Source organism: Phyllostomus hastatus, unplaced genomic scaffold (assembly GCF_019186645.2).
Source record: "Phyllostomus hastatus isolate PE091 unplaced genomic scaffold, TTU_PhHast_1.1 phas_contig_254, whole genome shotgun sequence".
NCBI lineage: Eukaryota > Metazoa > Chordata > Mammalia > Chiroptera > Phyllostomidae > Phyllostomus > Phyllostomus hastatus.
The window spans coordinates 9,046,410-9,065,097 of record NW_025333810.1 but is presented as its reverse complement, the minus strand read 5'-3'; the positions used below and the strand labels follow the sequence as shown (position 1 = coordinate 9,065,097).

The following is an 18,688-nucleotide window of genomic DNA, read 5'->3' as shown; positions in this document are numbered from 1 at the left end:
AATTTGTTTTCCAATCCTCATTAAGAATGTAAAAGGTGAACACTATATGGCTGACAGACTCCTAGAATGTTGCATAAAACAAAAAATAATATAAACTGTACCATAACTTAAATGCTCTCAAGTAATTCTTTAAAACTTTGGAGGTTTATCAATTGTCTTATATATAAAAAATATTAGTTATATACATAACCACCCTCTATAATATGTATTTGATAATTTTGTTTTATAAATTATTGAAAAGTCTAATTAGCTTAAGTTGAAATGGTCCCTCTTCCTCCCTCACCCACAAAAACAGCCTTTCAGAGTTAACTAAACTTCTACCTGTAATGGCATTCTCAGAAGTTCTGGAGTCTGAAATTCCAACATATTCTGGAATCGGAGTCTACTGAACAGACGGAAACAAATTCCAGGTCTACATCGCCCTGCCCTTAAAAAGTAAAATACAAAATTACAACTCAAGGAATGAAGACTATAATAAGGAAACTGTGTAACAAATGCGATTTAGGAGACAGAACAATGAACCATTATCAGGACATCTGAGTTTCAATCCCTATTCTGGTACTTACCCTCTATGAATCCTTTCAGAAGACACTTCACTTGTCTAGGACCCAAATGTCTCATTTGCAAAGTGAGATCATGAATGATACCTATCTGATATACATGGGTGAGCAAAAGAGGGTCTCTAGTTGTGAGTATGTGAAATATAGTTTATTCATGTATTATTATTTATTTAGTATTCTTATTAACCTATTTTTGTCTACCTCTGTACATCTAGGGTATTGATAAAAATAAAAAAGAACTGTATATGAAAATGAGTAAAAAATAAGGTATAAATAAACCTGTGGTGACTTAAATTTAATCAGTTTTACTGAGCTGATACCAAGCACTGTTAAGAGTTGTACAAATTATGTATTACACAACTCCAAGGCAATGTCATTTACCCCATCATCATAAAGACTTGTATAATTTTCTGGCTAGTAACAAAAATATCTTGAGGAAAAGTAGTCTCTTAATTTCACCCACTGTTCCTTTATCAGCTAATGGCAAGGCAGAATATGCTAAATAATGAAGACACGGGAATAATCCCTATCTTCCCAAAGCCCACAGTCCAGAGTGGCAAACATAACTATAACACAATATGATACAAGTTACAAAACCTGACACTGTTGGACCATTACTTCCTTCATCGAATACTTCCCTCACTACATACTCATCAGCTTTTCCACCTATACAGTGTCTGCTCTGAGAGATTTCTCTTTGCACAGTCCGTAAATGTTCATGTTCCTCTGAGCTTGGACCTCAGACCTCTATTGTCCTTACTCTACCCTCTCTCACAAGGTAATCTTAAATATCCTACTGTTTATAATCTCCATCCATCTTCATCTCTTGATGCTAATGCTATTTCACAAGTCTCTTTCCTCCAGCTGAATTTCAACAGTCAGTGCAAACTTAACACTACCAAAAGCTAATTCTTCTCCCCAACATCACCACTCTTCCCATTTTCCCTATCAGACAATGGCACCACTAACCACAAAATTTTCTAAAATAGACACCTGTAGGACATCCTTGATTCCACTTGATTCTTTACCCTTGACCCCTGGACAGATGACCACCAATATTATTCTTCTTAATATGTCCTGAGTGAATTATCTACTTCTCTTTATTTCTACCGCCATTATAACAATCCAGGCTACTCTCTCCCTTATTGTAAATAGAATTATTAATGGAGCCTCTCACCATCATTTTTGTCTCTCCCAATTCATTCCTTAGAGAGCTAAAAGAATACTATTATACTGCCATCCCCTGGCTTATTAGGAAGGAGAAGCAGGGAGGGGGGAATAGTCCTCAAGGACCTGTCTGCAACTTAACTTCTCTCTGCTCATTTTTCACTATGTTCTGCTAAAATAAACTCCATCCAAATAACTTTCTTGCTCACTTTTCCCTTTCGGCAAATACCTTTCCACGCAACTCTTTATCATACTTATCTCAGATGATACCTTAACTCCTCTAAAAACATTACCCAGTTGTAGCAGAGGTCACAGAGTACAAAAATTGCTTAATCTATTGGTCTCCAAGATGAAATGCAACATTTCCCCACCTAAACTTGACTCATCAGATTTATTTAGCATTGTATCCCTAACACTTGAACAGTGAAGCCTGTCAAAAAATTATCTGTTGAAAAATGACAATGATTACTTCTGATTTTTACTCCTGACAATATACTAATAAGAGTATATGTGTCAAGCCATACTTTGTCATAAGAGGACAACTAATACAATAACCAACAACAATGCCCCCAAGGGCATTCTAGGAAATTACAAAGTACAAAAGTAATATATTCACCATCTTCAATGTATGAGACATTCTTTTAAATATGCTTTCCTGTTAATTAAAATGCAAAAAAAATCAAATAATTACTGAGAAATGATACTTTTTAATCTTGACTTTTTAAAAATGAAAAACCATGTACTAAATCACCAAACTACAAAAACATATAGAATAAAAATTAAGTGTCCTTCCTTCAAGAGCCCCAGAAATCCTTCTTCTCAGAGCTAACAATTTTTTTAATGTTTTTCTCAGACTTAATGCATTTCTATCTAAATATATGTAAACATATGCATATATTTTTAGTACAACAGAATATGAGACATATGTTCTTTATCTTACTTTTCACACTTAATATATTCTGAAAATTCATTCCACATAAAAAGACATAGGCCTATACATTTCCCTTTTAACAGTTACAGTGGTATACCATTGTGTGTCTATAATAATTTATTTAACCACTTCACTACTGAGGAACACTACAGTGTTCCCAAACTATTGCAAACAATGCTATGCAAAACATTCTTAAACATACATCTTTGTAAACATGTGCAACTATACTCAGGAAAAATTATGAGAGGTGGAATCCACTATCAAAGGTTAGTTTTACATAAAGAGTTTCAAACTGCCTACTAAAGACATCACACCCATTTATATTCCCATCAGCAAACTATGAAAGCCTGTAGGCCTATACTTTTTGCCAAGTCTGTTGCAAATACTATTAAACATTTTCATCAATGTCAAATTTGATTAGCAAAAAACAGTACCACATTAATTTGCATCTATTTTGGTGTACATATAAGGCGGTATATATGAAGTTAATACAGAATCCAGCAGAAGCAACACCTACTTGAGTGTGGTTGGTAGTGTAATAATATGGGCATAATAATTTATAGTTTTAATTTGAACATTTCATCTAAAATGTCATATGATGTGTATGAGTGTGATGTTGTTATGTTACAGAATTAAAGGCTTATGATTTTGTAATAAAAAAGGGGCATTATTTGTGCCAGATCCTGTATAGTGGTCTTTATTAATTTATTTTTAAAAGGGTTTTTATATAGTACAAAAATAGTTCTTCATCCTGTTTTGGAAATGTTTGACATTTTTGTTTTTATTTTTTAAGTTTCTTATGAGTGTAGATTAGGCAAATTTTAAATTTTAACATAACCTAAATGTGGTATTTTTTTAAAGTATTAAAAAATTGCTCTCCAAAGTTAATAGAAAATGAAGACAAACATGAAAATTTTAACATTTTAAAATATTATATAAAATTTTAACATTTTATACCACATGCATTAATATGTGGTAAATATGCAGATGTTTCCATTTTACAAGTAATTGACTGAATGTGCATTAAACATACATTACCTGCCTTTTCGTTGTATTGCACTAGCTTTGGAAATCCACACCATTTTTAGCATTGTAACAAAATTCAGTGCATCAAAGGATTTCTGTAATATTTAAATCATCTTCATGTTAAAATATAAAAGGTTTTTAAGTAGAGCAAAATACTACAATATATTTTAATATGCTAAGTTTAATTCAAAGGTCCTCTAGATTAGATGATTACAGCAGGGTACTAATTATTTTTTAAATCCATATTTCTGACTATAAACATTCTAAGGAAAAAGAATAAAAACTAAACTCAGAAGTGCTGAAAAAGTTCCTCACTCTGTGCCCTGCTAAGCTATTTGATTCTCTCTGCTACACTTGGATAATAGCAGTCAGTTCTCATCAGGCATCAAGGCTGGAAAGAACTGATCTATTTTCTTTCTGTCATTTTCCATCAGATTTACATCACTGTGGGGAATAGAAATGATAAGGGAAAAACAGTTTTCTAAAATACTTTCCAGGGAGCTTGATCTGGAGGAATAAGAATAACAATTGCAGAACCAACCCTATCCCAAAGCCAAAAAGTTTTAACCACTTCCATTTTACCTCCTGCTGAGCTATAAATGAAGTTAATCATCCAGAAAGTTACAGCACACTTCCTCAAAGAATCTAAAGCGAAAATTTAGTGTAGAAAAAGATTTTTAAAGACGCACTGCTAGCTAAAATATGTACTTCAATCATTCAGTGACATAATACTTTCCCTTTCAAAAAACAGCTTTCTATAAAACAAATACAAATATGTTCTCATAATAGTTTAATTGTGGAATTTTTAGAAAAGATGCTGCTTATTTAGTTTTTAATGAAATTTTACATTAGTCATCATTATACGTAAAATATTTTTTGATAATACCATCATATTCTAAACTATAGTTTATCTGATAAATAACACCTAAATAATTTAAATTTTAAGATATTCAAAATCTTCCTAGCCTTTAGATAATTTTAAGGCAATAAAATCTATGAAGTTTCACTGACTTCCTATTCAGACTTTTAATGATAATATTCATAATTATCCTCCTATAAAAAATAAAATGTACCCCAGGTTGGTGTGGCTCAATGGATTGAGTGCCAGCCTGGGACCCAAAGAGTTGCCAGTTCGATTCCCAGTCAAGGAACATGCCTGGGTTTCGGGGCCAGATCCCCAGTAAGGGGGCACATGAAAGGCAACCACACATTGTTGTTTCTCTCCCTCTCTTTCTTCCTTCCTCTGTCTAAAAATAAATAAATGATCTTTAAAAATATATATATATTCCTCCTTGACAGTATCCACCTATAATAAAATGTCCAAATTTTATAATAAAATTTTATTTTTTATAAGATATTCCTAAAACCTATATTGAACACATTATAAAAATAAATTCTTCATATTAAAAATAATTTCATATATCCACTAGAACAGACACAATTTGTCTTCCACAACATGGACAGTATTTCTTTCCTTGGAAAATCAACTAACTTTATCATTTTCAATTCTTTCAGTGAAAAGTTAAGAGTATGGAGAGTTGCTAGTCATTCCAATACTAAAAGGCAATAAATACTGCGTTTTATTAGAGTGGGGGCTGGTACTAAATATTTTAGCTTTTGCAGACGGTCTCTGTTGCAACTACTCAAATCTGCCATTACAGTGTAAAAGCATCCATAGACAACAGGTCAAAGAATAAACATGGTAGTGTTCCAGTGAAATGTATTTTTATGAAAGCAGGTAATGGGCCCATGGTCTTGTTTGCTTTCTTTTGGCATGGTTCTCTTGCACTAAGTATCTTCTGAATACCTACAACATGTGGAGCCCTGAAGATATAACAATAAATAAGAAGGTCATGCACTATTCCCACATGCAGAATGAAAACATACAAAATATGTGATCAACTGCCCACAGCTTGACACAGTTATCACTGTAACTAGGCAAACCTTTCACTTCTCTTCCTAGTATTTTATGAGCAAAAGCTTATTTTTTATATAATTTGTTAAAATAACACGAGAAATCCTATATCCTGAATTATTTAAGATAGAATATTCACTTTTGTGAAATTAACACTTACTACATTAAATTTATTTAGAGCCAGAAGTTTTCCCATTAAAACAAATTAGAAATACAATTTATCCATACATACCTCTTTCACTTTACCAGAATCAATAACAAAGACAACATCATTGACTGTGATGCTGGTTTCAGCAATATTGGTGGAAAGGATCTGCAATGGCATGTTATGTTATAGTTAATAGGAAAACAGAACCAATGACTACTAAAATAGAAAAACAAAGATTTTATGAAGCTTACTATTTTTCGAACACCTGCAGGTGGGTTTTTTAATACTTTCTTTTGATCAGATGTTTGCATATTTGAATGAAGCATAAAGACTTGATATCTGTTGACAATTGAAAGAGAAAATATACTATAGTACCTATCTTTTATATAAAGCAAAAAACATAATGCTTTAACTTTTACCTATGTATATTGTCAGCAAACCGCTTGTCATCAAATAGAATGCGATCCCTCAATCCAACAATTTCATCATATCCAGGTAGGAAAATTAATATTGCACCTTGAAGAAAAATGATTTAATATTGAATTTCATTGTAAAACCAGAACAAATCAAAAGAATTAGCTAAAATGAACTATATCACATGTTTTCAAGTACTGATAAACTGTAATACTTATGACAAGATAACATGCATTATTATCAAGGGAATTATATAAAAATTTATACAGACAAAATATTAACTTTTAAATCAAACTATACATTTTTGCTCCAGTTGCTTTAGGCAACACTTATTTACCAGCATCACAACTATGGCAGATGTTGTATAGAAGATGCATGATCAAATCCAAGTCTACTTTTTCATCATCAAAACTATGATGATAAGCTTTCAGGAGCTCTCTATCTTCTGCACTGAGGTCACTTCCACTTTTTTGAACCAGAGAACTTTCGTCTAGATTTCCAAATTCCAATGAAGCACTTAAAAAAATGAAAACAAAAATAAAAATAAAAAACCAAATCAATTTTTATTTTAACAAAGTGAAAGTAATCTTTTAAGGCCAATGCTCTCCATTATACTATTATGTCCTTCAAATTTTCAATACACATTAAGGAGGGTAAGTGATACTGAATGTCCTAGCTATAATTCATGTTTTGGCTTAAAGTATATCATTCAAAGTAAAATCTGGCAATAATTGCTTTTTATTTTTAGACAGAGGGGATGGGAGGGAGAACAAGAAAGAGAGAAACATCAATGTGTGGTTGCCTCTCACGTGGCCCCCACTGGGGACCTGGCCCACAACCCAGGCATGTGTCTTGACTGGGAATCGAACCAGCGGCCCTTTGATTTGCAGCCCATGTTCAATCCACTGGGCTACACCAGCCAGGGCAATAATTGCTTTTTAGAAAACATAATCTGAAGGAAGACATTGCTCCAAAGAAAATATATGAATAGTCAAAAATAGAAAAAATATTAGTCATTACAGATATGACTATCAAAACAAAGAGATAACACATCACACCCACTAGGATGACTATAATCAAGAAGACATAAGGTTGGAGAAAGTTATGTAGAAATTGGAACCATCCCCTCACACATCACTAATAGGAATGTAAAATATAGTAGTAGCCACTTTGGAAAACAATGTGACAATCCTCAAAATGTTTAACATAGTGTTAGCATATGCCACAGCAGTTTGTCTGCTAGGTATATATGCAAAAGAAATAAAAATATGTCCATATAAAAATTTGTATACAAATGTTCATACCAGTATTACTCATAACAGCCAAAAAGGGGAAACAACCAAAATGTTCATCAACTGATGAAAGGATAAACAAACTATGTCTGTCCCTGAGATGGAATATTAGTCAGAAAAAGGATGCTGCAACACAGATAAATAAGCCTTGAAAATATTATGCTAGGTAAAAGAAGCCAACTGCAAAAGACCACCAATCGTATTATATGATTCCAATTATATGAAATGTCCAGAATAAACAAATCAATAAAAACAGGAAGTAGACTAATGGCTGCCTAGGACTGGGAGAGTTGGGGGAAATGATGAGTGACTACTAATTAGTATAGGTTTCCTCTTGAGGTGATGAATATGTGCTCAAAATCAATTGTGGTAATGATCACATAATACTGTAAACATACTAAAAATCATTAATTACACACTTAATGGGTAAATTAAATGGTTTGTGAATTTTATATCAATAAAAATTTAAAAACCAAAATTCTGGTCACCATTTATATTTTCTTAGTAGGTTGTTTCTCATTCTTCACTATGAAAAACAACACTCTGAAGACAAGTCCACATTTTTAAAAAAATTCTATAGGTATCAAGTTAACAAGACTCTTAATTTCATAATTCTATACTAAAAGTAGATTAATTATGCTATTTTCCAAAAGCCAGAATCAACATAGATTACTGAAATAAATGCCTTGCTTTTTCATCCTGTATGTAAAAATATACACTACTTTCATTGCTAGTAATTATCAGTAAGATTTCTAGGAAGTTCATTATTATAGGGCAATCCCTCTGAAAGAGTTTAGCAGGAAGGTAAACATAAATAAGACTGCTTTCAATAGGGAAACTATTAAACTTACACAACTTTATAATTTTGGTATTTAAATTTTAAGATCCACTTTAAAACATTCTGAGTTATTTTTTTCTTACTCTTTAACAGGTAAATGAAGAAGACGTGTTCTTTGTTTTAAGCTATAAACTTTAGATACCAATTATCCAGCAAACACAATAAATTTAATTTGAAATATTTAAAATTTATAATTGATAATGCCATGATCTAGAAAATAAAAAGAAAGTCCAGTTAACCAAGATAATTAAAATATTAACCAGTAAATAACTTTACTTGGTAATCTGGAGTGTCCAGTGAGCTATACATATAAGGTCCCAAACATTCAAACTGGCAGCACTAAAAGGATTCAGTTCTGAGTGCTATTATTGAAATGACAACAAGAACCACCAGACGAGAATTAGCATTTGGATTTGCCAAGTCACTCTGTTAGTTTACACATTTTTATATTCCTTCCTTATCATTTTAGTGAGGTTTTGAGAAACTGCAGAGATACATACTATACATGTGTTTGTAGCTACTGTGTTTAATTGGAAATTCCCCTCTGCTTTTTCAAAATAAAATTAAAAATAAAATAACTATTATAACACAGTGGATCTTATTAGCAACCTACAAAAAAAATCAGAAAAATTCCTTAGAATTACAAAACAAAATCTGGATAAGAGGCTATAAATTTGTCACTATCTATGATTTACATGGCTAAGCTTTTTTAAAGAGGAGTTTGGATTTATTACACATAGTATAAAGTTTTACCTGTAAGATTCTAAAAGATCCACAACTTCATTCTGCCCAAAGTGTTTAGCCCAATCTAAAGCCATCCTGCCAAAATTCAAAGATATCAAATTAAGACAGAGAAATAATGTTCTCAAAATTATAAAACTGGTAGTCACTCAAAATTACTCATTCACCCATTAGAGATGTATCAGCAATTATTACACAATAGCTTTTAATATAAGTATGAGAAATCAAAAAAGATATATGTAGCTTTACAAAGATACACAAGAATAGATACAGCTTAAAATTACCAGCCATTTGATGCTTTGCAATGGACATTGGCTCCCATACTGATTAACTGCTCTACTTGACTTGAAAAGCCACGTCCTGCAGCAACCATCAGAGCTGTTGCACTGGTTTCACTATGTCTGTAGTCCACTAAAATAAGGAAAAGACAGATACGTGTGAAATTTCCAAATTCTTTTAAATCATTTTAAATTTCAATGAAAGAACTAAGTATCAGGAGAATTAACCTGGGTTCCTTCACCTATCCACATGGTAAATCCTCTCATCTGAGATATGTTACTGATATAAACAGGATGGAATAGGGACTATCAGCTGGAAGGTCAGAGAACAAAAGATTGTTGTTAAGCTATCTAAAGCTCACCAAGACAATTCACACAGAAAAGAAAAGTTACTAACTTACTGAACCCTTAATCTTCCTAAATCTAGATATTGTCCTGATCATCAAATGACATGACAGAATTAAAAAAGAATCAAAAAATTAATTTTCACCAGCAATGGGTAATGAATGATTAAAAGTACAAATTCAAAGTTTAGGACCACTTTTTGTTGTTCTTTTGTTTTGCTTTTATTCTCCCATCATTCCAGGCTGTTATTTTCAAAAATTCTTAATGGAAATATTGACAGTTTACTTCCCATAAAATCCCTCCATGAGAAAAATAATTTAAGTTCTACTGAATTTAAGTTCCTAGAATATATTTCTCAAGTAGTACATTATATTATAATTGCTTAGCATAATTTGCTTAAATTACAGATTTGGTAATTTCAGAAAGAAATCACCATTGGAAAAAACCTCTGTAGTAAAATTTAAGATAATTACAAAGGGAAAATTTTAATTTCCCATATATACCAATTATCCTTATCATATAAAAATGCTCTAAAACATGGTATCCAGTACTAATATAAATAAATAGTTCTTAAGGTGGAAGAGAGACTTATAAGAGATTTATCTCAGGCATTTTACTTCTGAAAGCACAGACAGCTATGCCTTACTCATACATTCAAATTCCATAGATCTGGGATGGCCAGGTATATGTACTTTTAAAGAGGTCTGCAAAGATTATGATCTGTATTCACAATATGAGAATTACTACTTCAACTAATATTCAATTAATAGCCTTGGAGAATAGAAACAAAATGTGTGTATTTTGAGCAGAGCAGTATGAATAAGTATGGGTGTTTAAAAATATACAAAAATTCTTTAATATTCCTCCCTTCGAGAGGCAGAGACTAATTCCCTGCTCACAGAGTGTGGGCTGTATTAAGTGACTCTAATGAATAAAGAAGTGGTGTCATACAACTTTGAAGACTAAGTCATAAAAGGTATATACAACTTCCCACTTGCTTTTTCTACTTCTCTTTTAAATCACTCACTGGGAGAAGCCAGCTGCCACATCCTGGGAAGGCTAAGACAGCCCTATGGAGAGCTCCAGATGGCAAGGAGCTGCAGCCCTCTGCCAACAGCAGAGACAAACTAAGGCCTCTTGCCAACAGCCATGTGAATGAGCCTTCTTGGAAGCAAATCCTCCAGCTCCAGTAAACCTTCAGATGACCAAAGGCCCTGACATCGGTTGAACACTATTTCATGAATGACTAGGAGCCAGACCATTCCCAGATTCTTGACTCTAAGAAACTCTGTGCGACAAATGTTTTAGGTTGCTAAGTGGGGGAACAGATGACTAGCAGAGTGAGCATGACAGAGAATGCCTGGTCTTACTAAACCAGAAAATTACTAGCTGCTTCCACAGGATCACATGGGGAAACTGATGGCATTAAAATGAAACCTACGAAGCCCAAGATTTCCTGGATCACAGGAAGTATTTTCAAATCTGGTACCAAGTAAAAGTTGAGATTTTAAATGAGAAATAAAAAGATAGGAAGTGAATAACTGTTTAGAGAGCTACCACAACATTTTGGTTTACTTTACAAGGCTGAAGACATTAAAATGCTAGACTCTGGAAAATATCCAATAAAATTATAAAGAAGAAAGACCTGGGTCCATAGAATGACCATTATGAAAGCAATAGTCTAGTATTTACTAAGGAAATATCTAAGAAGAGGGTCAAGAGTAATATGTAAATACTTTTAAATGCTTCATAAATATTTTAAAGCAACATATCTCAGAGATTAAATTTCCTAACTTTCAGGTAAGACTGCTAAACTGTGTGGAGTAGATATTTCAAAAAATAATAGAGGAAAAAACTGCCAGAAAACCAGATGAACAAATGTCTACATTTCCAAATATAAAAATACTACTTTTCAAAATACAGACTTTTTAAGTGAATAATAAACTGAAAAAAAGTAAATCAACAGGAGTCAAAATACATTTACAAAGAAGAAAAAATGCCAAAAGACCTTCATTTGTTTCTTAAGGGGTTTGATAGATGAGTAGATGTGTAGAATTATAACCACTTAAAAAACCATACCCACATTTTGACTTAAAGCCTCTTGTAGCATACACTAGGTCAATGCTTGACCATTGACCTAGGCCTCTCAAGTTCATAAACATATGCTAGATAATAATTAGAACTAAAAAAAAAGTTGTTAAGCAGAAACAATAAGCCAAATCTACCTATGAGATTTAAAAGGAATAAATAGAATGTCTTAAGCTCAAAAAGCTCAAAACAACAAGTAAATTATGGGAGCATTAATCACATGTTAAAAATTACTGGAAGTTTCAAAGACAACATGAATCAGTAAGACAAATGTGGTTGGCAAAGAGCTACATTTACTACAGGCCAAATCAATATACGTAAAAGTAGAGGTTTTCAGGCTAATAGACCTATTCTACCAAAGATGATCACTAAGAAATTATTACTCAGGACTAGACACCATGCTTCTTAAAAGGGACAAATTAGAACATAACCAGAGGAGGTGAATGAGGACAGGAGAGGATTAGATGTCCTGCTATGTTAAAGGGAAATAGTTGGAAGTCATAAGTATAGTAAAAACAAAAAATAAAAATAGAAGAAAGAATAACTATCTTCATATATCTGAAGGTCTATCAGGCATATATAGATACTAAATCTCCTCACTATCTCCCATGAAGCAAAAAGGGGTAGAAGCTAGATAGGTAGATTTCACTTGTGGAACCTGTTTACTTGTGGACCTGTGGAAGTGTAAGGCCAACCATATACATTGTTCTACGTTGCTTTATACAAGGGACTCACACATAAGTGGATTTGGGTATGTGAGATGGATCCTGGAACCAATACCCCAAGTATACTGAGCAGCTGTGGTTAAGTTTCTGGGGAGTCAGAAATTATACACAGAATTTGCAAATGTATGGGGTGCACCCCTATGCAGCACCCTTACCTCCACATTGTTCAAGGGTCAGCTGTACGAATAATAAAAAAAAACACAGTAAGGAGAAATAGTGAGGAAAGGGTGTAATTTTAGTAAAATGATCAGAAAGGGCCTCTCTGAGAAGTCACTAAGTACAAACCTAAATGAAATAAACATTGGGCCATATGAGTATCTCTGGGGACAGAATTCCAGGCACAGAAAACAACAAAACAAAGGCCCAAAGATGGGAATGTGCCAGCACATTTGAAGGTAAGGGTGGTTATAGCAAAGTGAACAAGGAAAAGAATAGTAGAAAATGAGATCAAAATGGCAGTAAGAGACCAAATCTGGGAAAGGTCTTTGATTTTTATTCAAAATGTAGTATAAATGAATGCCATGGAAGAGTAGAGAACAGGGAAGTGGCATGATCCAATTCCCTTTTTGAAAGGATCAATATGGTTGTTCTCTGAAGAACAGACTGCAATAAGTAAGAACAGAAGCAGTTAATAGGATACTGCAAGAAATGCTTGTATTAGGATGGCAGTAGTTGGAGAGTGCAACATAGTCAGATTGGGATTTATTTAGAAGGTAAAGCTAAAAGATTTAATAGTTTACATGTGGGCTGTGAGAGCAAAGTTAAGAATGATTTTATGTTGTGTTGGCTTAGCAACTAGGTGAATGATAGGACCCTAGTTTCAGATTCAGGTGGTCTAGGATAGCCAGGCACCCACATTTTTAAAAAGGTCTACAACTGATTACAAATACTAAGGAAACACTAAGGAAAGAGCAGGTTGATAGAGATAGGTGAGGATGGAATCAAAAGTTATTTGGGGCATATCCAATATAATTCATTAGCCACCCAACTGGAGATGTCAAGGGATCAGGTACATTGAAGAGAGGCAGAGGTCAGGACTGGAGACATAAAGTGAGGAGTCATTTTAAATAAATATATAAAGTTATGACTAAATGAGATCCACACAGTAAGTATAAACAGAAGGAAGGTCTACGGATTGAGGCCTGGGATGTTTCATATTCATAGGTCAAGAAAAAGAGGAAAACCTGATCAAGGAAACCAAGAAGTTCCAGCCAGGAATATGAGAAGAAAATTAATCAAGCGTGGAATATCAGAAGTTAATTAAAGGAAATGTTTCAAGAAGGGAGTGATCAATAACAATAATAATGTTGAGAAGTTTAGGTGAAGGGCCATCTAAATCCTTCCCATAAATCCTTTCTATGAACTTGTATTCTACTATTTGCCAAGAAGCCTTCAATGTTCTGAAACTCACCTCTGGTTGCCAATATCCACTATAATCAACTTACAACATGAGGATAACTCACTAGTGAAAATATGTCACATGCCATACAGCACATACATATGAATTAGAACTTAAGCTTATATAACTAAAGGTATACTAAAATTCTCTATTCACTTAATTAAAAATCTAGAGCACCCCTGGCCAGTGTGGCTTCGCTGGAACACTGTCCTGTAGATCAAAAGGCCATGGGTTTGATTCCCAGTCAGAGCACATACTCAGGCTATGGGTTCAATCCCTGATCAGGGCACTTTATGAGAAGGCAAGCAATCAATGTTTCTCTCTCTCTTACTCGCTTTCTCTTTTTTGCACACGCTCTCTCTCTCTCTCTCTCTCTCAAAAGCAAGGAAAAAAGAAAAAACCATCCTCAAGTGAGGATAAGAAAAAAAAACCTAGAGCAAAGTTAACTACTAATTCTTCCTTTTTTGAAATCACAAATCTTTTTCAAAAATCCAAAGTATTCCCCTGGAGGCCCAGGGAGAGTATATTTATGTGCACAATACATGTATATAAAAATAATTTTGCACATAAAATTGTCATATACTCACAAAGTCTAAACTATTCTAGTATAACTAGGTAAAGAAACCCTGATTTAACACAATACTTATTTATTGTACTAATAAGAAGATATTGATATGTGCACTTCAATATGCACTCCAAAATAACAAACTGAATAAAAATGTAGTACCTACCTTTTGAATTAAGCTAAATTTTGGCATAACTATGAGAGTAATAACTTTTAAAATAAATTACACTTACCACTAACATTTTCAGTTAAAATAAGATGAAAAACCTGAGCAAAAGCCTCAACGTCTTTATGCAACCATATGTCAGAAAGGCAAGCATCCATTTCCTTTATTAACCATGGTTCAAGGCAATTCACATCTTTTTCTGTCTTTAAAAAAAAAAAGCAAAGGTTATAAGTTACCTAACAGCTTAACCCTGGATTGCAAAAACCGTGAGATAGCCGTAGTGGTCACAAGAACTACTAACCATATGATATTATAGCATAGATTTAACCTAAAAGTTTCTCTTCTCATCACAAACATTATCACTCACAATACTGTACATTGTTCTTATATTCATCTTTCATCTGAGAAGAAGAAGGTTTGTCAAAAAGGTACAATCCCGTCCAAATATTAACTAAGTGTGCTTCTGATAGGATGTTGTTAAATGTACACCAGTGGCTCTCTCTCCCAACTGCACACCAGAGGGACCATCACCTGGAGCTTTTCAACACTAATGCCAGGTTCCACTTCAGAACAAGTATATTAGAATCTCTGGTGATGGAAGCCGGATAACACGGGGCTTAAAAGTACCTTAGATGATGCTAGTATGCAGCAATATTTAAGAACAACTAATAATCAAAATGTTGTTCATTGGACCAAATGAATGTTCCCTATATTAAAACAACAATTTTAAACATTCTTTAAAGGCATTTTTAAAAACTTACATGTAGTTCATTTGGATACAATAAAACTCTAAGGTAGAAAACTGCAAGCATATCTGCAGTAGGTACCTTCTTATATTCAAAACAGTTAAATTCTTTTTCTAAAAAGTGCACAGTCCCAGCCATATTCTGAATCATACAAATCAACAATGCCTTTTAAAGAATTCCAAACCAGAATCAAAGACCAAAGGGTACTAGGAAATCAGCTAGTTCCAGTTTTCAAACAGGCTTCATGGAACCCAGTGTAGTTGAGGCCCCACCTCTGCTACAGGAATGAAGAGTGATGGATGACCAGGCAGGGCTTTTACAAATTATTTCACTTGTGAAAGATTTTGTGGCAAAATGGTTAAAATAAAAGGAGAAAAGAAGAACAACTTGATTTGGTCTATAGTGGATAATTGATTTTATAAAGTCACATAGCTGTTTGGTGGTGAAAACATCAGTATTGATTATTTGATCTAACACTGATAATCTTTTCTTAGTTTTCTCCTACATTAGTATGTCTTCCATTGCTTAGCTCACATGCTCTTAAACTTTTGAGATGATAAAATATCAAGCAATAGTAATATATATATGCATAATATCTGTAACTATTTTCTTCAAAAAATTTAGAGAAAACATTGAGATAAAATTAGAATGAAACAATAAAAAATACATTAGTTGAAAGAAAAGTGTGTTAGAAAGTCACTCTGAAAAATGTGTTGTATCCTAAAATAAACTAAAAGAATTACCCTTTAATAATGCAGTGAAATATTACAATCTTCTAAGATATTCTTTAAACCATATAATTTTCACTCTAAATATCAGTGTGAGACCAGTGAGGTCTTACCAACTGACTGAAAACAGCATCACCACCATCATCCAATATGTCATACTCTTCAGTCACATTTGGAACTGTTCTCTGTCTCTGAGATTCAGACTTCGAAGTATACTCTTGGGCTGAATACCATTCTGTAAGTGTGGTTTGTTGTTTCTCTTCTAAATTAATTATCAAAGAAAGAATAAATAAATTCTTTGCTTTTGAAATATATTCCTTTGTTTAAACCTAAATGAATATGAAAATACATAAAAGTTGCCCATATTTAAAATAAATTACCACTTATATTTGCAGTTAAAATGAGGTTTTGTAGAAAAATGTGAGCAAAGGCATCAATATCTTTATGCAATCATATGTCAGAAAGAGAAGCATCTATCTCCTTTATTAACCATGGTTATTTTTTAAATATATTAATTAGTAACATTAAGAATGTGTTATGCTGAACTATAAGGATAACATGAAACTGCTTAAAAGCCTCATATATTTATTTGTTAGGGAAATGTTTACTTCTGGTCCATAATTCAAAGAACGGTATTTTCAAAATAAAATAAATATTATTTCAATCAATGACATGTTCATACAGCACTTTTGAAAAGTTTAAAACCATTTATTGAACTTCTGCCATCAAACTAGTTGTTTTCAGCCCTATCTGATGTGGCTCAGTGGATTGAGTACCAGCTGTGCACCAAAGGGTTGCTGGTTTGAATCGCAGTCTAAGGCACATGCCTGGGTTGTGGGGCAGATCCCCACAGGGGTCACATGAGAGGCAACCTCACATTGATGTTTCCCTCCCTCTTGTTCTTCCTCCCTTCCACTCTCTAAAACTAAATAAGTAAAATCTTAAAAAAAAGAAGTTATATACAATTTCACGTTCAAAGGTTTCAAGATCTAGAAGTTTTATAACTTACACATTAGTGATTTAGCACTGCACTGTAAAATAAATATTGCTAATTGCTTTGTCAAGTGGAAAATCCAAAGTTAAGATATTTATCCAAGGTCATACAAACAAATTAATGGAATCAAAGCTTGGAACCAAATCTCCCATCATAAATAATGTAGTTAAAAATAAGTAAAAAGAATCTAACCCTAATTCAAAATCTGGAATAAAGTCATGATAAGAAATGTATCAATAGGCAAATAATGCTAACATCAAAGTACACAAGCAATTCAAAACAGTATCAAGATTTGAAAACCTTCACATTTGTGTCAAAGATGAGCCCCCCCACCTGCTCCCCACTCTTGTCCTGAGACATGCTGTGGCAAATCGTATGTGTGGCAGCACATTCTCTTCTCCCTACTTAAAACAGTAGTTGATCTTTGGATACAGACACACACAACCTCCTCATTTCCAGCGTCCACTTTCTTTTTTTAAAGTTTTTATTTAACTAATTGATTTATTTTTAACTGAATTTATTGGGGTGACATTGGTTAATAAAATTATATAGGTTTCAGGTGTACAATTCTGTAACACATTATCTTTATATTGTATTGTGTGTTCACCGCCACAAGTCAATTCTCCTTCCATCACCCTTATGCCCCCTTTACCCTCTTCTACCTCCCCCGTACCCTCCTTTATCTCTGGTATTCCCCACTTTCAACTCCTCGACATAACCAGAATGTAAAAGGTACACTTGGGACAGTATTCTAATATAACATTACATAATTATACACTAATGAGAAACACTTTCAAGTGTCCTTATAACTCCACAGTATAATAATGAAGTACTCAAAAAAGTCATTAGGAATAGTAAATTTCTTTTTACATGTGTTTGATAAAAAGCTTACCTCGCTGTTTTTCCTTTTTATATTTTAACATTTCTTTGTTTGTATATCCAGTAGTTCTTAAAATATCTTCCAGAAACATTTCTTTTACTTCGAATGGTCTTCCCTGTACTAATAGAGATTTTTAAAAAGTTATTACATCCCAGAGATAATTCACATAAAGCCATGAGAATCCCAAGTTAATGAACATGACTATAAAATCCAAAAGCAATTCTATAGGTCAAGTGATCCTCATGGTATTATCCTTTAAATATAACTTTGATCTTTATTTTAGAACACTGTTCATAAGCTTGCTTTCTCAGTGTTTACTCTCTACTTATCATGTGTTTGGCATCATGCTAGGCACCAGGAACACAACTGGTAAGCAGAAACAGAGCTACCTCTCAACCTCTTGAAGCTTGCAAGTTAGCAAAAGATGCATGAGCAAAAGAAACATTAAGCCAATAATTCAGATTACAAATTTTAAAATAGAGTTATGACAAGTTCTATCGAAGAGAAGTATAAGATACTATGACAGTATTTAATAAGGGGCTGGGGAACTAACTTACTCAAAAAAAGCATCCTCACTGACAAAATGAGGACCAAGAAAAGGGGGTAAAAAAAATAACTAGGCTATATGGAAACACATACCATCAGCAAAGACCCTATTTTGGGAAAGAGTAGGATGTTTTCCAAACACTAAAAATATGGGGGGAGGGGTGCTGAGGATATAAGGGATGAAAAAAACTAAAAG

General features: G+C 33.2%; 1 protein-coding gene across 2 annotated transcripts in view; it reads right to left on the bottom strand.

The window, feature by feature from the left end:
* The window catches only part of YTHDC2 (YTH domain containing 2), a 69,107-nt gene that overhangs the window by 32,125 nt on the left and 18,294 nt on the right, over nucleotides 1–18,688 (bottom strand). For both annotated transcript variants that reach the window (XM_045837870.1, XM_045837871.1), the window contains exons 8-18: nucleotides 17,959–18,066; nucleotides 16,186–16,334; nucleotides 14,666–14,801; nucleotides 9,317–9,443; nucleotides 9,045–9,110; nucleotides 6,499–6,677; nucleotides 6,167–6,263; nucleotides 5,999–6,086; nucleotides 5,832–5,912; nucleotides 3,697–3,779; nucleotides 322–427 (exon numbers count right to left, since the gene is read on the bottom strand). In XM_045837870.1, the coding sequence (XP_045693826.1) occupies nucleotides 322–427; nucleotides 3,697–3,779; nucleotides 5,832–5,912; nucleotides 5,999–6,086; nucleotides 6,167–6,263; nucleotides 6,499–6,677; nucleotides 9,045–9,110; nucleotides 9,317–9,443; nucleotides 14,666–14,801; nucleotides 16,186–16,334; nucleotides 17,959–18,066 (1,220 nt within the window). The remainder of the gene's footprint in view (nucleotides 1–321; nucleotides 428–3,696; nucleotides 3,780–5,831; nucleotides 5,913–5,998; nucleotides 6,087–6,166; nucleotides 6,264–6,498; nucleotides 6,678–9,044; nucleotides 9,111–9,316; nucleotides 9,444–14,665; nucleotides 14,802–16,185; nucleotides 16,335–17,958; nucleotides 18,067–18,688) is intronic.